The sequence below is a fragment of the Phascolarctos cinereus genome, unplaced genomic scaffold (assembly GCF_003287225.1).
Source record: "Phascolarctos cinereus isolate Bilbo 61053 unplaced genomic scaffold, phaCin_HiC Scaffold_4;HRSCAF=312, whole genome shotgun sequence".
Classification (NCBI taxonomy): Eukaryota; Metazoa; Chordata; class Mammalia; order Diprotodontia; family Phascolarctidae; genus Phascolarctos; species Phascolarctos cinereus.
In genome coordinates this window covers 320,667,389-320,686,235 of record NW_027555847.1, presented here as the reverse complement: position 1 = coordinate 320,686,235, position 18,847 = coordinate 320,667,389, and the positions used below count along the sequence as shown (strand labels likewise).

At 42.6% G+C, this 18,847-nt stretch overlaps 1 protein-coding gene across 2 annotated transcripts in view; it reads left to right on the top strand.

The window, feature by feature from the left end:
* The window catches only part of LHFPL2 (LHFPL tetraspan subfamily member 2), a 239,362-nt gene extending 224,842 nt beyond the window's left edge, over positions 1-14,520 (top strand). For both annotated transcript variants that reach the window (XM_020998404.2, XM_020998402.2), the window contains exon 5: positions 8,423-14,520. In XM_020998404.2, coding sequence (XP_020854063.1) covers positions 8,423-8,679 — 257 coding nt within the window. In that variant the 3' untranslated portion in view covers positions 8,680-14,520. The remainder of the gene's footprint in view (positions 1-8,422) is intronic.
* Positions 14,521-18,847: the final 4,327 nt, after the last annotated feature.

Genomic DNA, 18,847 nt, shown 5'->3' with positions numbered 1-18,847 from the left:
CAGGGCTGTTTCTGAATCACCCACATATTTCCCTGCTGAGAAGGTTACCTGAGTCACTGATCTTTTCTGTAAATCCTTGCCTGTCTTGGGAAAGAAAGGAAAACACTTAGCTAGAAGGCAAAGCCAAATATTCCAATGAGAAGGTGCAGATTGTTCCTTGAAATTCTCTGAACTCAGCTAGAGGTTAATATTTTGTTTGCTTTCCTGGTCAGAAGTTTGGTGCTTTCTTCATTTGGATCTACTGTTTACTTATGTGTGACCTTGGTCATTCAGGCAGCAAGCATTGGGTGGGTGTCTACTTCGTGCCAGGCACTGTGCTAAGCACTAGGGATACAAAGAAAGGCAAAGGACAGTCCGTGCCCTCAAGGGGGGGGGGTCATGTTGCTTCTGTGAGCATCAGTTTCCTCCTCTACAAAATGAGGGCCTTGCACTGAACCATAGCCCTGTCCAGCTCTTCTTGACCAATTAGCATCCCTCTGGCTGACGACTCCGGCCAAGGACCTTAAAGGAATGACCCATCACAGGCTGTGCCAGCACTCTACCGCTCCTAGAAACAAGAACTGTTCGAGTTTCCCAGCCAAGGATAGAGTGGACAGTGGTCACTAGTGAAACAGGAGGCAGCTTCCTTCCACCAAAATAGCCCAGCCTCTGCAGACCTCCAGACAAGGCGCTCTGGCTGTTTGCACAGGATGCTCGCCCAGGGTACTTTTGCTCTTGGCTTTCCAGTCAGAACTGCAGATGTTCCTTTGGTTGGTTTTTAGCTTAGCTTTGTTTTCAGTCTCATATGCATTTCTTGTGGCCTTATAAAAATCTAGGCTAAGGCTTTAAATAGGCTGTTAGGTACCAAACCATAAGGTAAGAGAAATCTGCCTTTCTTTATCATGCATTGAGGTCAACAGTGGATGGAGCTCAGGGGGTGGAGGCAGGAAGACCTGAGTTCAAATGTGGCCTTAGATACATATTAGCTGTTTGATCCTGGGCAAGTCACTTAACACTGTTTGCCTCAGCTTCCTCATCTGTAAAATGAGCTGGAGAAGGAAATGGCAAACCACTCCCATGTCTTTGTCAAGAAAACCCTAAATGGGGTCATGAAGAGTCAGGCACTACTGAAATGACTGAAGAACAATCACGCCACCGTAAGCTTTGCCTCAGTTGTAAGTTGGAGACAGCCTGGGGCAGCATATCCTGGAATGTTGGCAATGCCCTGCACGTGCTGTCACAGTAGAAGACACCTTAGCCGTCAGGAAAGAGCTCTGGGAGTGGGAGTAAGGTGGAAGAATCCTTATCGGCCCAACTCATATTCAGGACTTAGCAGTCATCAGACAGGCAGCCAGGCTCCGACCCTGAGAAAAAAAGATCTGAGTTGACATTGCCCTTGAAATAGGGCTGAGTGATTGTACCTCCTGCCACCCTCCTGAGTCTGGCACAGGCACAGAGGTTGAAGCTCCATGCCTGTGCTCCTGACAAACATTAGAACACATCCATCTTGTCTGCTAGGCTTGTTTAAACCACGTGAGGCAAATGAAGTGCGGAATTAATGTTTAATCAGAGCCACAATTCACACTTAAAGACATCACAGTGTTTAGTCTTTCTGAAGACGGCCAAGTCAAGGAAGAAGCGCCAACATTAACCTGGACTGGGGCCGGTGCAAGGTTGGGGATTCATAGCAGTGCCGTGTGTGGATTCCTAGCTTGAGAGCGTTCCCCAGAGTGCCTGGAGCGCAGAGAAATCGACATGGCCTGCTTCCTCTCCTCATGTATCAGCGGGCTCCAACTATAGGCACATGGTGCCCCATGGCAAGGGAGCATCCCTAGGGAAAGGCATATGGCCTTGGTAGAGTACCATTCTGCCTAAATGCTGGCTTCAGCCCCCCCCCCCCCACCAGATGATGCATGCTGTGCCTGGAGCTGAAAATTGATGCTATTTCTTAGGGAACACAAATGTTCTTTGCATGGGCTGATCAAAGATTCTGGCTGAGCTCGAGGGCATTGGGTAAAATATTAGACCTGGACAGCTGAGGAACTGAGGTACTAATTTTGTTCCTAGAAAGGGTTATTCGTTCTTCCAAGTGCATTTAAATGGTGTATTTCCAACCTAAACTCAAAACTGATTCACTTCATGTACTGCAGAAAAACTGGATTATTTCCTATTCTATGAAATTTTTCCTCAGTTTCCTACCTCTGTGCCTTTGCTCACATTATTCCCTAGACCCAGAATTTCCTTCCTAGGAATGTGGAATGTGTGATTGGGCATGTGAGAGCCCTACATTTCTAGTCTCTTAGCCAATTGAGATAACCCTAGAAAACCCTGTGGGGTATCTAGGTGGCTCAGTGGGTAGAGCTCTAGGCTTGGAATCATCTTCATGAGTTCAACTCTGGTCTCAGACACTTACTAGCTGCATAACCCTGGCAAGTCATTTAACCTTGTTGGCCTCAGTTTCCTCATCTGTCAAATGGGCTGGAAAAGGAAATGGCAAACCACTCCAGTATCTTTGCCAAGAAAACTCCAAATAGGTCACAAAGAGTTGGACAGGACTGAATAACAACAACAAAGAAAGTCTCCATTCCCCCAATTTCCACTTTTTGAAATAACATGCAAAGTCAGCTTGTGCAGCCTTCCCCATAAAGACATCCTTATTTTCCCAGATCAGTCAAGAAGATTTTCAAAGCCTTTGACATAAAACCAGGGAGTGATGGGTCTGATGTGTCCACAGGCAAATCATTTGAGTTCTCTAGGACATAGTTCCCACATCTGTAAAATGCAGACGTTGGATTTTAAGATCCCATAATCTGTGTAGGGAGGGCAGAGGCCATTTGGTGATATGCTTGTGTGTAAACATTAAAAGAGAACACAGCTGGTTTGTTCAGATGTCCAGCCACTCGGTTTCTGAAGAACTGTCCGACAAATTAATGTTTAATGAGACTTTGCCATGTTTCATCATTTTGATGGTCTGCAGTCTGGCCTCCGCCTACCCTAGGAATGGATTTTATTTTACACACGAGCACTTCTCTGGTGGGCTCTGTCCTTTGACTTGACTTTGGGGACACACCCCAGAATCCTGTGCAGTTCAGAGAGATGCTTCGGCCATCTGCCGGCCTTTGGTCCTAGACCAAACCAGGACCTCCCTGATCCTTTGGGTCAGAGGAGGAGAGTCTTTCAGAAGCCCATGGCAACTGGCAGTGACGGAATGCTGCAGTAAGATCATAATGAATAATAATCCTTGGGTTTCCCAAGGTGAACCTTGGGAATTGTACAGAAATTCATAGTCTTTCATTTCCAGCAGTCTTATAGACAGGTGCTGTAACACCAGTCCTTTCTCTGCCAGATATCTCCCATTTTCATGCCTCCTCTGCTCACCTCTACTGTCCTTACCCATTTCCTGAGTCCTCTTTTTCTACCAGCTTATTACTCATGTGGCTCCATTCTAAGGGGGAATTGGATGCAATTCATTCTTTTTATCCCGGCCCCTTTTGGAGTGGTTTAGTGTGTGATTGGACATGTGACAGCCATAGGCTCTAGTCTTTTGGTCAACTGAAGTAACCTAGGAAGTCCTATGGGTCTATCCGTCCAAGGAATTGTAGGGAGCACCTTTCAAAGAACTGAAAGAAACATTGGAGATCAACCAATCCAAATGTCTTCTGGTTGTCACTGTTCAGTCGTTTCAGTTGGGTCCAACTCCTCATGATCCCATTTTGGGGTTTTCTTTGCAAAGATACTGGAGAGGTTTGCCATTTTCTTCTCCAGCTCATTTGACATATGGGGAAACTGAGGCAAACAGGGTGAAGTGACTTGCCCAGGCCAGATTTGAATTCAAGAAGATGAGTCTTTCTTCCTGACTCTAAGCCCAGTACTCTGTCCACTGTACCACCTAGCTGCCCCCTTCTCATATCACAGACATAAAAACTGAGCCTCAAAGAGATGAAGTGTTTAGTCACACATGAAGCCAAGAGAACTGGTGTTCAAATCCAGGTCTTCTGACTTCAGATGTAATCTTAGGATCAGAGCTCTAGAGAGAAGGTTGCACGTACTTCAGATGCCATCTGGTCTAACCCTCTCATATTACCGATGAAGAAGCCTATGGAGGCTGACTTGTCCAAGTCAGGTAATAGACAGATATTAAACAACCTAGGTGGGATTAGAACCAGTTCTTGAGTTGAGGGAGCCCAGTCTTTTCCCTCTGTCCCATGCTGCCTTTCTTAGATATGGCAGCATAGGGTAGTTAGGAGAGGTGGACTCAGTGAAACCCACTTCTACTCCCTTGGCGCTGCTGCATGCTGCTGCTGTGAGAATACCCAAGGAGCTAGGGAGGCAGCAAGCAGTCTGTCCGAGCTCAAGGCTTCCTGGGGGCACAGTGGATAGAACGTTGGACTTGGAGTTAGGAAGGCCTGAGTTCAAATCCTGATGCAGACACTTATTTAGCTACAAGACCCTGGGCAAGTCATACCTCTCTGTTTCAGTTCCTTACCCATAATGTGGGGCTAATAATAGTCCCTGCTTCAGAGGGCTGTTGGGAGGATCAACCAAGTTAACATGTAGAAACCTTAAAATAATAATAAATAGCAAACAATTGTATAGCACCTACTGTGTACCAGGCGCTTCACAAATACGATCTCATTTGATCTTTACAACAACTCTGGGAAGTAGGTGCTGTAATTATCCTTTTTACAGATGAAGAAACTGAGGTTAAGTGACATGCCCAGGGTCTCGCAGCTAGTCGGGCTGGATTTGAACTCAGGTCTTCCTGACTCCAGGCCTATTACTCTCTCCACTGTGCCACCTAGCTGCCTCTAAAGTACTATATAAATGCTAGCTGATATTAGTGGAATGCTGAGGTCTGGGCTAGGGCCCTAGCATCAATTGTGAATTCAGTTAAGTCCTCCTCTGAGCAGGAGCAGCCTTTGAAAGCTTTGCACTCAGGTTCCTCTGTGTGGTAAACAGTGCAAATCTGTATGTGCTGAGTGGATCGAGAGCATTTCAGTCCAGGTGGGAAAACTAACAAAGACACAGGAACAGAAGTAAGATGAGGTCAGGATTCTTCTTCCAGGAGCTTGCTTCTAACTCCAGGATGTTAAGTTACAGATTAGAGATCTGGAAGAGGAAATAAGAACACTCCAGGCATAGCTTGTAGGAGGAAAGGCCTTATTTTCTTTTTATCTGCCAGAAGGACCAGAACCATCCCTGGGCTTTGAGAGAAAACATAGAAAGAATAACCCTTAAGATTAAACTCGTGCCCCCTTGCCAAGGGAAAACTCTTTGCAAGTTCATAATATGCCCAAGTAGATCCGTCTTCATTCAGGGGTAGGGAACCTGTGGCCTTCTAGGTCCTTGAGTGCAGCCTTTTAACTGAGTCCAAGTTTTACAGAACAAATCCTTTTTTCTAGGGGATTTGTTCCCTGAAGTTTGGATTCAGTCAAAGGGCTACACTTGAGGACCTAGAGGGCCACATGCGGCCTGGAGGCCCCAGGTTCCCCATCCCTTGGATTAGATCAATTCCCTTCCATTCTGACCTTGACCAAATTTACTTTCTATTTGGCGAAAATTTAATGTAGGCACCCTAAGGTAAAGGTTTTGTTAGAAAGAGATGGTGGACTGCATCCTATTTCCCATTAGCAGATCTTGATTTTTTTTTAAAAGGGGGGGGCAGCCCCGAATGCAGAAGATGTGAGTTCAAACCTTGCCTCAGACACTTACTAACTGTGTGACCCTGGACATCACTTAACCTCTGTTTGCTCCAGTTTTCTCAACTATGAAATGGGGATAATAATAGCTCCTATTTCACAAGGTTGTTGTGAGGATGAGATATAATGTTTGTAAAAAGTGGTTAACTACAAGAAATGATGCATTCAATGATCTTAGAAAAACATGGAAAGACTTGCATGAAATAATGAAGAGCAAAATGATCAGAACCAAGAGAATGTTATATACAGAACCAGCAATATTGTTTTAAGAACAACTTTGAGTGAATAAGTCACTTTGATACCCAAATTAATTATAAAGGACATGTGAAGAAAGACACTATCATGGGGCAGCTAGGTGGTACAGTGGATGGAGCACTGGCCCTGGAGTCAGGAGGACCTGAGTTCAAATCCGGCCTCAGACCCATAACACTTACTAGCTGTGTGATCCTGGGCAAGTCACTTGACCTCATTGCCTAGCCTCCTCCAAAAAAAAAAAAAAAGACTATCTGCATTCAGAGAAAGAACTGATAAATAGAAGTATGTATTGAATAATTTTACATATGTATGTGTGTATATATATATATACATATATACACACATATGTATGTGTGTATATATATATACATTTATATATACATATACATATATATACATATATATACATATATATACGTATATATATACATATACATATATATATATATATATATATGTGTGTGTGTGTGTGTGTGTGTGTATATGTATATATGCCTATTTGTGTCTAATGGTAACTATCCCTAGGGCAAGGAGGGAAGAAAAAAGGAAAAAAGAAAAAAATTTACATGATAACTTCATTATATATTTTAAAGGAATAGCAAGTTGTACATAAGAGATTTTCAGTTTCATGTGCAATCATCTTTTATTATTATACTGTTTTAAATATGCCTGTTTTCTTTGATAAATTAAAAGTAAAATAATTATTTTTTTAAAGTGCTTAACATAGTGCCTGGCATGTAGTGGGGCTATATAAATGTTTATTTCCTTCCTTTCCCCAACCTAAAAAAAAAATGCTTCTAAGCAGATAGCTGGGACTTGTTCTGTATCTTTGAACCCATCAGGGAGAAAAAGAAACTGACTCCTCAGTAATGATTTGGTTTGTACGATGAACAGTCAAAGTGATGACAGGGAGAGAAGAGGGTTTATTCTGCTGTCATGGCTGGCGGGCTCAGCAGGATTGAAAAACAAGAGTTTCTCTCTTATCTTCATAACAGGAAGCCATACTTTATGCTCTGTTCACTATAGGCTCCCAGAGAGGAAGCACAACATGAAGCTTGCAATTTGTGTTTTATCGTGCAAGCAGATGAGGCAGAAACCTGTCTGAAAACTGGCTTGCAGTTGTTAACGAATGTCCCTACAGAAGCAGCGTGTTATCAACTTGAGGCAGGGGACTGGAATCTAGTCACTTCAGTTTACTGAGCCGCACTTTCCTCATCCATAAAATGGGGTTAACCACACTCGCACTACCAGCCTCACAGAGTTATTGTGAACAAAATCCTTTGTAAACCTGAGCTCATCGATTTCCATCTGGAAGGGACTTTAGAGGCCTTGTAGTCCAACCCCTTCAATTTACAAATGAGAAGACTGAAACTCAAAGAGGTTAATGACTCTCCCAGAATCCCACAGCCAGTAAGTGGGTGGCGTGGTGGAGAGTGCTAGACTTGAAGTCAGAAAGACCTGAATTCAAATCCTCCCTCGGATCATTACTCGCTGTATGACCTTGGGCAAGTCACTTATCTTTCTGTGCTTCAGTTGCCTAAACTGGAAAATTAGTTGGATTCAGTAGCCTCTAAGAAGTCTGCCAGGACTAAATACAGTAAAGTCTCTGACTACTGGCCTCCCTGGCTCCCTTTAAGTCCCAACTAAAGTTCCACCTCCTACAGGAAGCCTTCCCCAGTGCCTTCTTAATTCTGATGCCTTCCTTCTGTTAATTGTTTATATTATATATAGCTTGCTTTGCATGTTGTCTGCTTCACTAGATTGTAAGCTCCATGAGGGCAGGGACTGTCTTTTGCCTCTTTTGTATCCCCCAGCACTTAGTACAGTGCCTGACATATAGTAGGCACTTAATAAATATTTAATGAATGAATAAACAAGTTTATGATCCCCCTAAGACATAAGGCAAATGTCCAAAACAAATTCTGAACCTAGAACTGTATGACTCCGAGTCCGGTACCTTCTGCATTGCACCACACTGTTCCACAGAAATGGGCGTCATTATGCCTTTCTTTCTTTTTTGGGTAATTAGGAGTGCTGTGCTGCAGGCTGGCAAACTGATCTTTATGGGTGCCCTGAAATTATAAGGAAACTAATTAGGTCCCCAAGAGAATCTTCAATTTCTGTCCTCTCTGTTAGCGTGTTTTCGGAAAGGCGAGCCTGCCAACAGTAGACCTGGGTTCCCCCCTCTGCCAGTTGAGAGGTGGTGGTGTAGCCAAGCAGTGTTCCAGTCCTAACGGAAGGGAGCTGATCTAGGCCAGGCCGCACTGGTCCCCAGGGGCTGCTCAAAAGTAACAACCTGTTGAAGTGTAAATCTCCAGCTGTCCACTGCAGAAGGACACCATGAGTGGTAAAGCTGCTCTGTGGTTGTCCAGAGCAGGCACCATCGTTGTTAGGAGCACTTGGATAGGAGTGTTTCTACAGCTCTGATGAACCTTCTGTTCCTTTGTCAGCACCTAGTCTGATTCTTGTTTTGTTTTTTCTTCCTTTAGGTCTGTTCCTTATCCTAGGCTTGATACTCTACCCTGCTGGTTGGGGTTCCCAGAAGGCAATAAACTACTGTGGACATTATGCTTCTGCCTATAAACTAGGCGAATGCTCCTTAGGCTGGGCCTTCTACACGGCCATTGGTGGTACTGTCCTGACATTCATCTGTGCCGTCTTCTCAGCACAAGCCGAGATTGCCACATCCAGTGACAAAGTACAAGAAGAAATTGAAGAAGGGAAAAACCTGATCTGCCTCCTTTAATTTGAGAAAGAGAGAGAGAGAGAGAGATCAGAGCCTGTTCTTTCCTAATTAACTTTGGAAAAGGATCCACTTTCCTGTTTTCACTGATTGCGACCACCCGAGTGTCGCCAGGGGCCTGTTTCTACTGCAGCCATCCTTCATTCTCCCAGGTCTCTGAGGAACCGACAGGAAGAGACAGTCCATCTCAGAGAAGCTGGACACAGGCCACCAATGGGGCAAGGTGGGGGAGGGAGTTTAGAAGCATGTAAATAGCTGACAAATGCTGTCATTGTTAGGTTGCATCTTCCCCAGAGCCCCTGAACGATTCTGAGTTAAGTCATAAAGCCAGCAATCTTTATTCTGGATGGGATGAGACGGGAAACTAGGTTGAGGGTGTCAAAAGGGTTCTTCTCTTTGTGTTTTGAGAGTGTCTTCTACCGCAAGTTTAGGACCCTTGTACAAAAAACATCCATCAGAATGAGTTGGGGGGTGAAGGGAGACTGCTGTCTAAAATGACTCCAAATACAGCTGCCTGTTACAGAACACTTTGCTGGATGAAAATGAAACTACATTCAATCCCTGCAGGGGGAAAATCATAGATGTTAAAGGGGAAGCAGGATATGGTTATTGGGTCAAGGCGCATGCCTTCCTTGGGTACCGTGCAAAGAAACTGAAGGTGATATTGACCTTGGGGTTGCAGCCCTTTGTAAGTTCCCCATGAGAAGATTACTGGAGATGAGGTACCTTCTTGGGTTAGGGGGCCAAAAGTCAGTCTGGGATTGTAGAAACTGGGGAAAGATGAAAGTCTTACAACCCAGTGGTAATGAAGTTTTACCATCTTTGATCTTTTCAAACACTTTGAAGGCTCCAGTTTCCTTCATCCCATGGACACTGACACTTCTTTCCACTTTAGGCTGTAGTATTAGTGAGTGACCATGGCCAAAATAAGATCCCCTCCCCCAGCCCTCAGTGTCCAGATTTTTGGTCAGGTGCCTTTCTGGACCTAGCTAGGCTGGTCCTTGACCAGCAAACACAAAGTCTGTCACTAGGCCTCCACTTGAAGCCTTTCCAGCTTTGTAGGACCTGCTATGGCTTAATCTTGGAGAAAGAAGGCAGGGTCACCTCCACATCTAGAAGTGTCAGAGTAGGTCTTAGGTGGTGGCTACCTCTAAAATTAGAGACAAATGCTTTTCTTTCCTGAACATAGTCAAACAGGCTAGCCTGGTGGGGCCAACATGTCCTGAGGCTGTCCCAGCTTCCAGTTCAAATGCAGATCATGTGTTTTTCTCCTGGTGTTAGAAGTTGGCTTCATTCAACTGGCAAAGGGAAGCTCATTCCCTTTCCTCATTCCAGAGACTGATGTCCCAGGGCCAGCTGTGGCCCATTCAAATACTTAATTAAGAAGCCCTGCCAAATTCTCAACATTTGCGGGGAGACATTTTCCCACTGTTTGTTCACCACGTTGCCGTCAGCTGTATTTCCAAATCTAGCAGCAACAGTAATACAGTTACCACAACTGACTTTTTTTTTAACAAAACAAAAAAGACAGCTAGTCATGTGACTTCAGTTTTTCTAGGTATAGCAACTCTTCCAGAGGACAGACTTAAAGAAGATGAAATAATGGTGCTGAAGGAATGCTTCCCCGGAAGTTGTAGCTTTTAAGAGTCAGTGAATCTGAAAACACCTATGGACGTCCCCTGCATGTGCAGGGGATGTGGACAAACTCAGGAAGACTCCTTCCTGTCTGTGGAAAAGTTCTGCCAACCTTGGAAAGTGCCTCGGGGACCAGAAGGCACACCTATGTTCACAGCTTTATCGTTTTGATTGATTCTGAACTTTAATTTTTAAACCATATTCGTAACACTCCTCTCAAAACTACCGTCCCTGGTTTACAGGCATGAAGTCTTCATTTATGTTCCTTCATGTTCATGAATTGGCCAAATCTAGACATCCATAATTTAGGGAGAAAAAAAGGATTTTTGTGAAATTAGTTGATGCTGTTACTTTTTCTAATGTTTCAGAAAGTATCTAAAAATATATGTCAGTGAAATCAATTGACTGCCAAATCCCAAGGAAACCTTTAAAGAGACTAACAAGAGACATGTCCTTATTTTTGCTTTCTTGCAACAACCTTTCAGCTTTGAGCGTTGACTTGGCTGGAAACAACTATAGCCCTACTAGTCTGCTCAGCAGAATTTTTTCCATTCTGCTCAGTAAACCCAATTCATGTGTTTTCCTTTGGATCTCTTGTATTAGAATCCTGGGAAAATTCATGATCTTCTTGGGGGACGGGTATTCTTCCTCCAGTTCCTCTTCATGGTGTGAAGGTGATCCTTGATTCCTAAAGTTCTAACATGTTGTATCAATTCAATTTACTAAGCATTAAGCTGCTATTGTGTGCCAGGCACAAAGTCAAAAATGAAAACTGTTCTTGCTCATAAGGACCTTCCATTCTACCAGGCATCAAATCCTTTGAGTACAGGCACCATGATGGTCTGAGTATTTCTAGTTGTGGAGATGATCTTCACCAGAAGGCTGTGGATAATAATAAGAGCATTGGTGCTTGAGTCAAGCTACCTTTATGACCTTGAACAAATCATACGCAACTGATGGTGGACATCAGTTTTCTCATCTGCAAATTGGGAGGATTAGAGTAGATGGCTTCTAAGGTCCTTTCCAGCTCTAGATCTATGATTTTAATCAAGAGCTCCCAAAATAATTGATTAGAAGTCAGGGTGGGGAGGAGGCTCAGCATATAATGAATCAGGTTAAAAATGATGATCATCTCAAACAGTAAATCAAATGAATATCCAAAATTACAAAGTGGAAATATTTTCTAATCACCTGAAAAGATGGCAACGCAAAGATCATTGGAGTAAAGTACAAGAATAATTAAAAAGGGGATGTAAAAAGAGCCTTTTTTGTTGGGGGGAGGGAGAGGCTGTCTTCTACATTTTGTTCTAGCAATAAGCTGCTAAAACACTGGGCCTCCAGCTTTAGAACCTCTGTCTAATCTGTGAGGCCTCACAGCAAATAGGATAAATTCACAAGTTTCATCCTAAATAATTCTAATCTCAGGCAGGAATAAGTTTGGTGAAGTTTGGGAATGAGTATTTCCTGTAACTCATCACCATCTGCTCTTCCTCTTCCAGCCTATCCTCAGTAAGTTTCCACACTCAGCTGAGGGCCAGAGGATTGAGCCAATCACCTGGGAGACTTATCTTTTGAACCTTTAGAAGTGCTCCCAAACTTGAGCTTTCTAAGATTTTTCTCCAGCAACCCACTTTAAAAGCTGTGTAATCAGCAGCTCTTGCCTTTCACCTAGTGATTGCAATCGATTGGAAGTGCACACACCTGCCATAATGCCGGGAGCAGCTAAAGCTTGGCTACAGGTTAGCCTGACTTAACTCCAGGAACCACCATGAGCTAAAGGATGAAAGTCAGCTCTGAAGCTGAGAAAGAAAGACTAGTCAGGTCTTCTGTTCTAACCACTAGTTCCCACTTTGACCCAAGTCCAAAGTAAGTAGATTGTAAATCCTGTGACTCAGATGAAAGGGGAGAGGTGGGTGTTAAACTTGGTGATTCAGCTCTTTTTTTTGAAGAGTGGATTCTCTGTCTCATTTTTGTTGTCTACATTAACAGCTTAGAATCTTCAACTGCATCTGTTATCACATATAATCCTAGGGTAAAAAAAACTTTAGGTATTCTGGATTGAGGTTTAATTCTGTATTAATGCTCTGACCTTAAAGTTTTTATGTAGGCACATAACCCAGGTTCATTGTTTGTTCAGTTATCGCTTTTAGGGGAAAGTATTACAGTTTTATTCATTAGGCCAAGGTCTTTTTTTGATTCATCAACAAAATGTTCCCATGCCCATTTTTTTTCTCCTTCATTTCAACCCTCAAGACAATCTCAATCTCCTTTTTGAAGTCCAGCTAATTCCTATGGGCTTAAATAACTTCAAGAACCATTAAGTCCCTTCTCTTTACATCATCATTATCATCACCTTCATCTGTGTGGCTGTTGTCTTGACTGTAAGAATGCTGCTCTCTCTACAGTTACTCTCTTCCCACCAATGACAGGTAAAGATGTAAACATTTGTGTCCAGAGCCAAAAAAAAAACCCCAACTTGTTTTCATTCTATTAGTTGGACCTTGCAGAATTTTCTTATGAAGTACCAAGAAAATGAAACCACTAAAAAACTTCCCACATACTGAAACTGACTATATAACAGGATGGAAATCTACTTGGTGGGTAAAGGGTAGCAAAGGTGGCATCAGACCTTGATGACTTAACTAGACTGAAAGAGCAGCTAAACCAGCAACGCACCCACCCACCACCACCATGCATCTCCTTCCACCAAAACTTCCTGAAAATGGTCTTGGTCTGAACTCGGGTTATTCTGAATAGTGCTTTAAAAACCACTCAAGATGATAACTATGCAGGGAAGAAATGCAGAAGTTAACTGTTCATTTCTCAGCTCTTCCATTTTTCTAGCAGGTATAAAAGGAAAAAAAAAAGAGATTAGTTGCAATATTCCTAATCCATTTCAGCTGACCATCTCATAATGTTATGGAAAATGTCACGTACTTAGACTGTTGCATCGGAAGAGTCCTATTTATTTCGCCTAAGTCTCCACTTCAGGCAAATCTGTAAGGTGTCCCGATGATGCTGAGTGACCTATGAGGCTCCTGAAATGTTTGCCAGTGGTTCTGTGGATTCTTTAAACCTGTGTGTTAACTCGACAATGTACCATATTGACTTGGGGTGGGGAGATATTTTTAATCATTTTCAATCTGTGGTTTGATAATCTTTTGTTAAACATGTACTCAGTAAAGTGCCATAGTCCTTCTTTTGAAGTGTAGCATATTTAAAAGATATATATGTGCATGTATATATTTATATGTATGCACATATATATACACATACATGTATATATATCCACAAGTCTGTGAGAGATGTGCAATAACAAAGGCGTTATGTTTTGTTTTCGAAAACTGGAGAAGAGTTGGAAAAGGGTTGGGGGGAGGGGGAATCATCCTGTTCAAAGCAAAGGAGAGCTAAGAATGTGGGCTTTGGCCTCATAAACCTATGGCAATCCTAATGTGCTATATAAACCAGAGAGAGAAAAGAAGAAACTGATTGTTGGTGGGAGTTTAATCTCAATAAGAACACTAGACTTTTTTTTTGTTTTTGGGAAAGTTAAGCCTGAGGACCCAGGCCCAATTTTTTTGCTAGCCTTTAATTTGAAATGTGAAGCTGCCAAACTGCTTTTATGTCAGGCTAATCTCTAGTAGCAAATATATATTATATATATATATATATATATATAATCACTGAGGAGCTTCTTTCTGAATATGCTTTTTTTTTACACTTCTCATCAATGTGGGACCACTGCTTCGAGGCTGTTTTCACACATCTCATCATAGCCACACCAGTCTTGCTTTTTAGTGCAGGTATTTCTGTGTAATAACAGTGAGTGGAATTTTGTAAAAATCCTACACCTGTAGTTACACATTTATATTTAGGAGTGATGACTCTGTAAGATCAAAGGGATGGAAGGCAAGACTGTTTTCTTTGGAGATTGTGGTGAAACTACCCATTGGCCTGAGGTATCATGGGGGGGGGGGGCAGTGTTGAGGGAAGACTTCAGTGCCCTATGGTATGCGGCAGCCACTTGAGCCAAATAGAAATTAAACTGTGCTGATGGACTTAGTTTGAGCCAGTGATCATTTGTGGTACTCCTCTTGTGTTCTCAACTAACATGTTGTTTTTCTAGCATTGCCTAGGTTCCTGTGCACATGTATTTACTTTCTTTCCCACCCCCAAAAGATCTGAATTAAACTAGACTTTATAAACCTATTCTGAATGTGTCTGATTATACTGATTTGACTGCCGTGGACAGCTTCCTGGTCAAGGAAGAATTGTACATAGACTCTATGCTAATCTCATGGGGCTTTTAATGGGAAAGAAAAAAAGTTTCCAAGTGGACTAAAACTTCTATTTATAGGTAATGCTACATATCTTTATTTAAAGATAAGGATGTAAAACATCTGTTGAGAAGAGTCTCAAAATTAACGGTTATGGAGGGAGGAAAAACAGAAAATTTAGGTAGAGGATTAATCCAGAAAGTAAAGCTGTAGTACTGAATACAGAAGCATTTTTTATTGTTTTTGTTTTGAGGGACAATAGGGAAGTCTCGACCTCCAAACCTGTTGGGTTTTTTGGGTGGGGTCCTCCCCCTCCCCTTAAGCAACCTGGTTCCCCTCCTCTGCCACTTACCATATTGATGTCAATGAAGACAGCCAGTAGGCTACAGCTCAGAACTCCTGATCTCAAGTGATCCACCAGCCTCACCCTGCAGGGTGTGTGTGTGGTGTGGGTGTGTGTGTGCGCGCGCGCACCTGGTAAGGAAACACTATATAAACTCTCACTATAACTGCGAAATGGTAAACTGACTGATACTTGCCCTCACCCCAAAATATCAAGCCAGTCGCACAGAAGAGTTCACACTTCCTGAGGAAGCTCTTTCCCACGATAGTTTCTACCCCGACTGCAATACTGTCACTAACTCCCTTTTTAGTAACTAATGCCATGACACAGTTAGGACAATGTTACTATGATGGAGTATTCCTTGTCCTCACCTGAAGTCTGGGAGAGTCAGTGGTGTCACTTGGCATTCTGGCTAGCAGTTTATAAATTAAAAAACAAACCCAGAAACCCTTCGTGTTATGATACCACAAAACCACCATCTGAGGGAGGTTATACAAGGATTATTTTCCTCATTTTTACAGATGAGGATTCAAATTCAGGTGATCACATAGCTACTACGTGATGAAGTTATAATTTGAACCCAGGTCTCTTGCCTTCTGTTTCAGTACTCTTTCCTTTATACCATCCTATATCTTTCTCATTTTCTCTCTCTTTCCCTCTTCTCTTTTCCTCTTTCCTGTTCCCCCTTTCTCCCTTCTTCTCTGTCTTTCCTTCTCCCCCCCCCCCCTGTTCCTCTTCCCCCTCTTCTGTGCTCAGCACAGTGCCTGGCACATGGCAGTAATTTTATAAATGCTCATTCCTTTCCTCTTATCTACAGCAATCTGGTAGAATTGGGGATAATTATCCAGATGGCTAAGACCAAGCAGAAATATTACAGAAATCATTATCTGGGTCCTTCTGATAAAAAGCAGCGTTTGTGATTCAGTTCCCTAGATGAGAGCCTCAATTTTTCTACGTGTTTCTCGACTAGAAGCCAGATGTGAGGCTTAGAAAATTTGCCTCTGGCCAGGAAGCATCAGAGCTGAGCGCATCAAAGATACTTTATCCTACTTCTGTCATCCTACTGAACACTTAACAGTAAGCACCTATGTATTGTCACGTCCAACTCTTTGTGACCTTGTGGACCATAGCACATCAATACTGTCCATGGGGCTTTCTTGGCAAAGATACTGGACTGGCTTGCCATTTTCTTCTCCAATGGACTAAAGCAAACAGGTTAAGTGACTTTCCCAGGGTCATATAGCTACTGAGTTATCCGAGACCGCGTTTGAATTCAGGTCTTCCTGATGCCAGGCCCATCAAACTATCCATTGAGTGGCCAAGCTGCCCTGCAGTTGGTACCTACTTATCTGAAATCATGAGGCACCATAATGTGTCTAAATAATGACATTTCTATGTTGATAATAGCTTTAAAATGAATACTTTATAGGTGTAACTATAAATGTATATATTCTGTGTGACTAAATATGTGTGTGACTATAAATATACACTGACTTCCAAAAATGTTTTTGCTCAAGTGTCTGCAATGGTCTTCCAACTCACACCAATGATTTTAATTCCAGCAGAAGCTGAAGAAGACACACACACACACACACACACACACACACACACACACACACACACACACACGCACACTCTCTTATTTGTTTGGCCTTATTTTACCCAGCATCTGTGTGTGGCTCAAGCCAAAATAATTCACTGTTTGGAATGATTAGGAAGCAGGAAGAGAGATGAAGCCAATTTGCTATTCCTCAACTTCTTCAAGGTTTTTCAGAATGCACAATAATAATGCTGCAATGAGTGACAGAACCCTTCATAGCAAGCTTCTATGTCTTTCCTTAACATAAAGACAGCATATCCAGATTCTTTGCTATATTATTTCAATGCACCATTCATTTACTTATGTGGATGTTACTTGGGGTCATGTGTCCCTGATGGAAGAGTCAGTTTATCTTTTAGATCTTAGTAAACCTTGAATCCTCCAAATAAATGTCCTGCCCACTCTCCCAAATGTCTAGAAGCAACCCCATCTCTTTACTGCAAAGGCTGCTGTCATCTCGGTCATTCTGCCTGGATCCTGAGATTGCTACCCAGACAAAGAGAAGGGGGGAAGCTATTCCCTCTATCCTCTTCCTCACAACTTCCTCTTCCCCTTTACCAGGGCAGTTTTGCAAGTTTAGTCTAAAGATAAAGTGCTCTGAGTAGTTCCTGTTAGAACGGCACTGATCATTTGCCCATCCTCACAGAGAAGGGAAAATGGAAGCCCAGAGGAAGGTATTGAGCTGAAGGAAGAATTTCTTGACATAACTACAAGTTCAAAAGATGATGGAAAGTCATTAGTTACAGGATGCTTTAAGGGCTGCCTATTTGATTTTAGGCTGTTTAAGGGCACAGAGCATATCTTACTCATGTTTGTTCCTGCCCACAGCACGACTTGTACCTTACACCTATAAGTTTCTTGATATTTTGAATGAACAATGAACATAGGAATCGCTGAAGATCCATCTCCATGACCTACAGTAGTTCCTTCCACATAGACTGAACTGATCAATTAACCAGCAAGTGAAATGGGGACAACACAGTGGTAGCATAAGTCAAGGGCGCTAGGTGGCGCCATAGTGCACAGAACACTGAGCCTGGAGTCAAAAAGACTCATTTTCTTGAGTTCAAATACAGCCTCAGACACTTCCTACTCGTGTGACCTCGGGCAAGTCACTTAACCCTGGTTGCCTCAGTTTGCTCATCCATAAAATGACCTGGAAAAAGAAATGACAAACTATCCCTAATATCTTTGCCAAGAAAACTCCAAATGAGATCACAAAGAGTCAGACACTACTGAAAACAACTAAACTGCATATGCCTGGCCTAAAAACATCACAGGAAAATGAGAGAAAAGGGTGACATGTTTATGAAGCAGATAAGACTTGGTGACTGAAGAAAAGAGATAAAGAAGAGGAAAATGACCTAACCATTCCAACAATAGGATGAAAGAAAAGTTGCAGTATCAACCAAAAATAGATTTTTAGGAAGAGGAACCAGCTTGCTGGAGGAGATAAATTCAGTTTTCAACTCTGATATAACACTGGGAAACCCTAGTGTCAATAACCTGCAAAATAACTGTCAATATGAGAGTGAAAGAAACATGGTTTCTAGTGCTGACTTTGCCACTTGGGCCAATCATCTAATTTCCTTGTCTCTGAAAGTGGTCACCACCTCTGCTTGCCATCCCGAAGAAGTGCAGTGATAGTAGACAGCAGATGTGAAAATATGATCAAATAAGGGAATGATGTAAATGATGTCACTGACATATCAAGTCCGCGTGATTCGATCAAACTAACCATCCAATCATGGACTACGTGGGTGCTAGGAAGAAAGGAAATAGGCCCTGCTCTCTAGGTGACATTCTACTGCAGCCTCGCCACAGTGAACAAAAGGTAAGTGCAAGGAGGGAGAGAGTACTAAAGGCACCTCACCTGAGCCTTGAGGGGAGGTAGCAATTCTAAGAGGAAGATCTGAGAAAGGAGTGCATTCCAGAGACAGGGATAGCACTTAAGGCAAGGAGACATGATCCCAAACTGAGTTTGTACCTTATCCTTCCATCAGGGTTCTGAACTTTTTTTGGGGGGGGTCATGGACCCCTTTGGCAGTCTGGCAAAGTCTACGAACCCATTCTCTGAATAACTGGAGAAAATACAAATTTTGAGTTAGAGTTTAGTGGAAATAAAGATGTACTGAGAAATAATTTTTTTTTTGAGCAGGGATGTGACCTGTGGCCAGATCTTGGTTTTAGGAATATTTATTTGGTAGCACTGTGGAGGATGCAATGGAGAAGGAATACTAGAAGCAGGAAGACTAGATTAAGAAGGTGTTGAAATAGTGCCTTGAATCTATCTTCTCATCATCTTCCATATTCAAT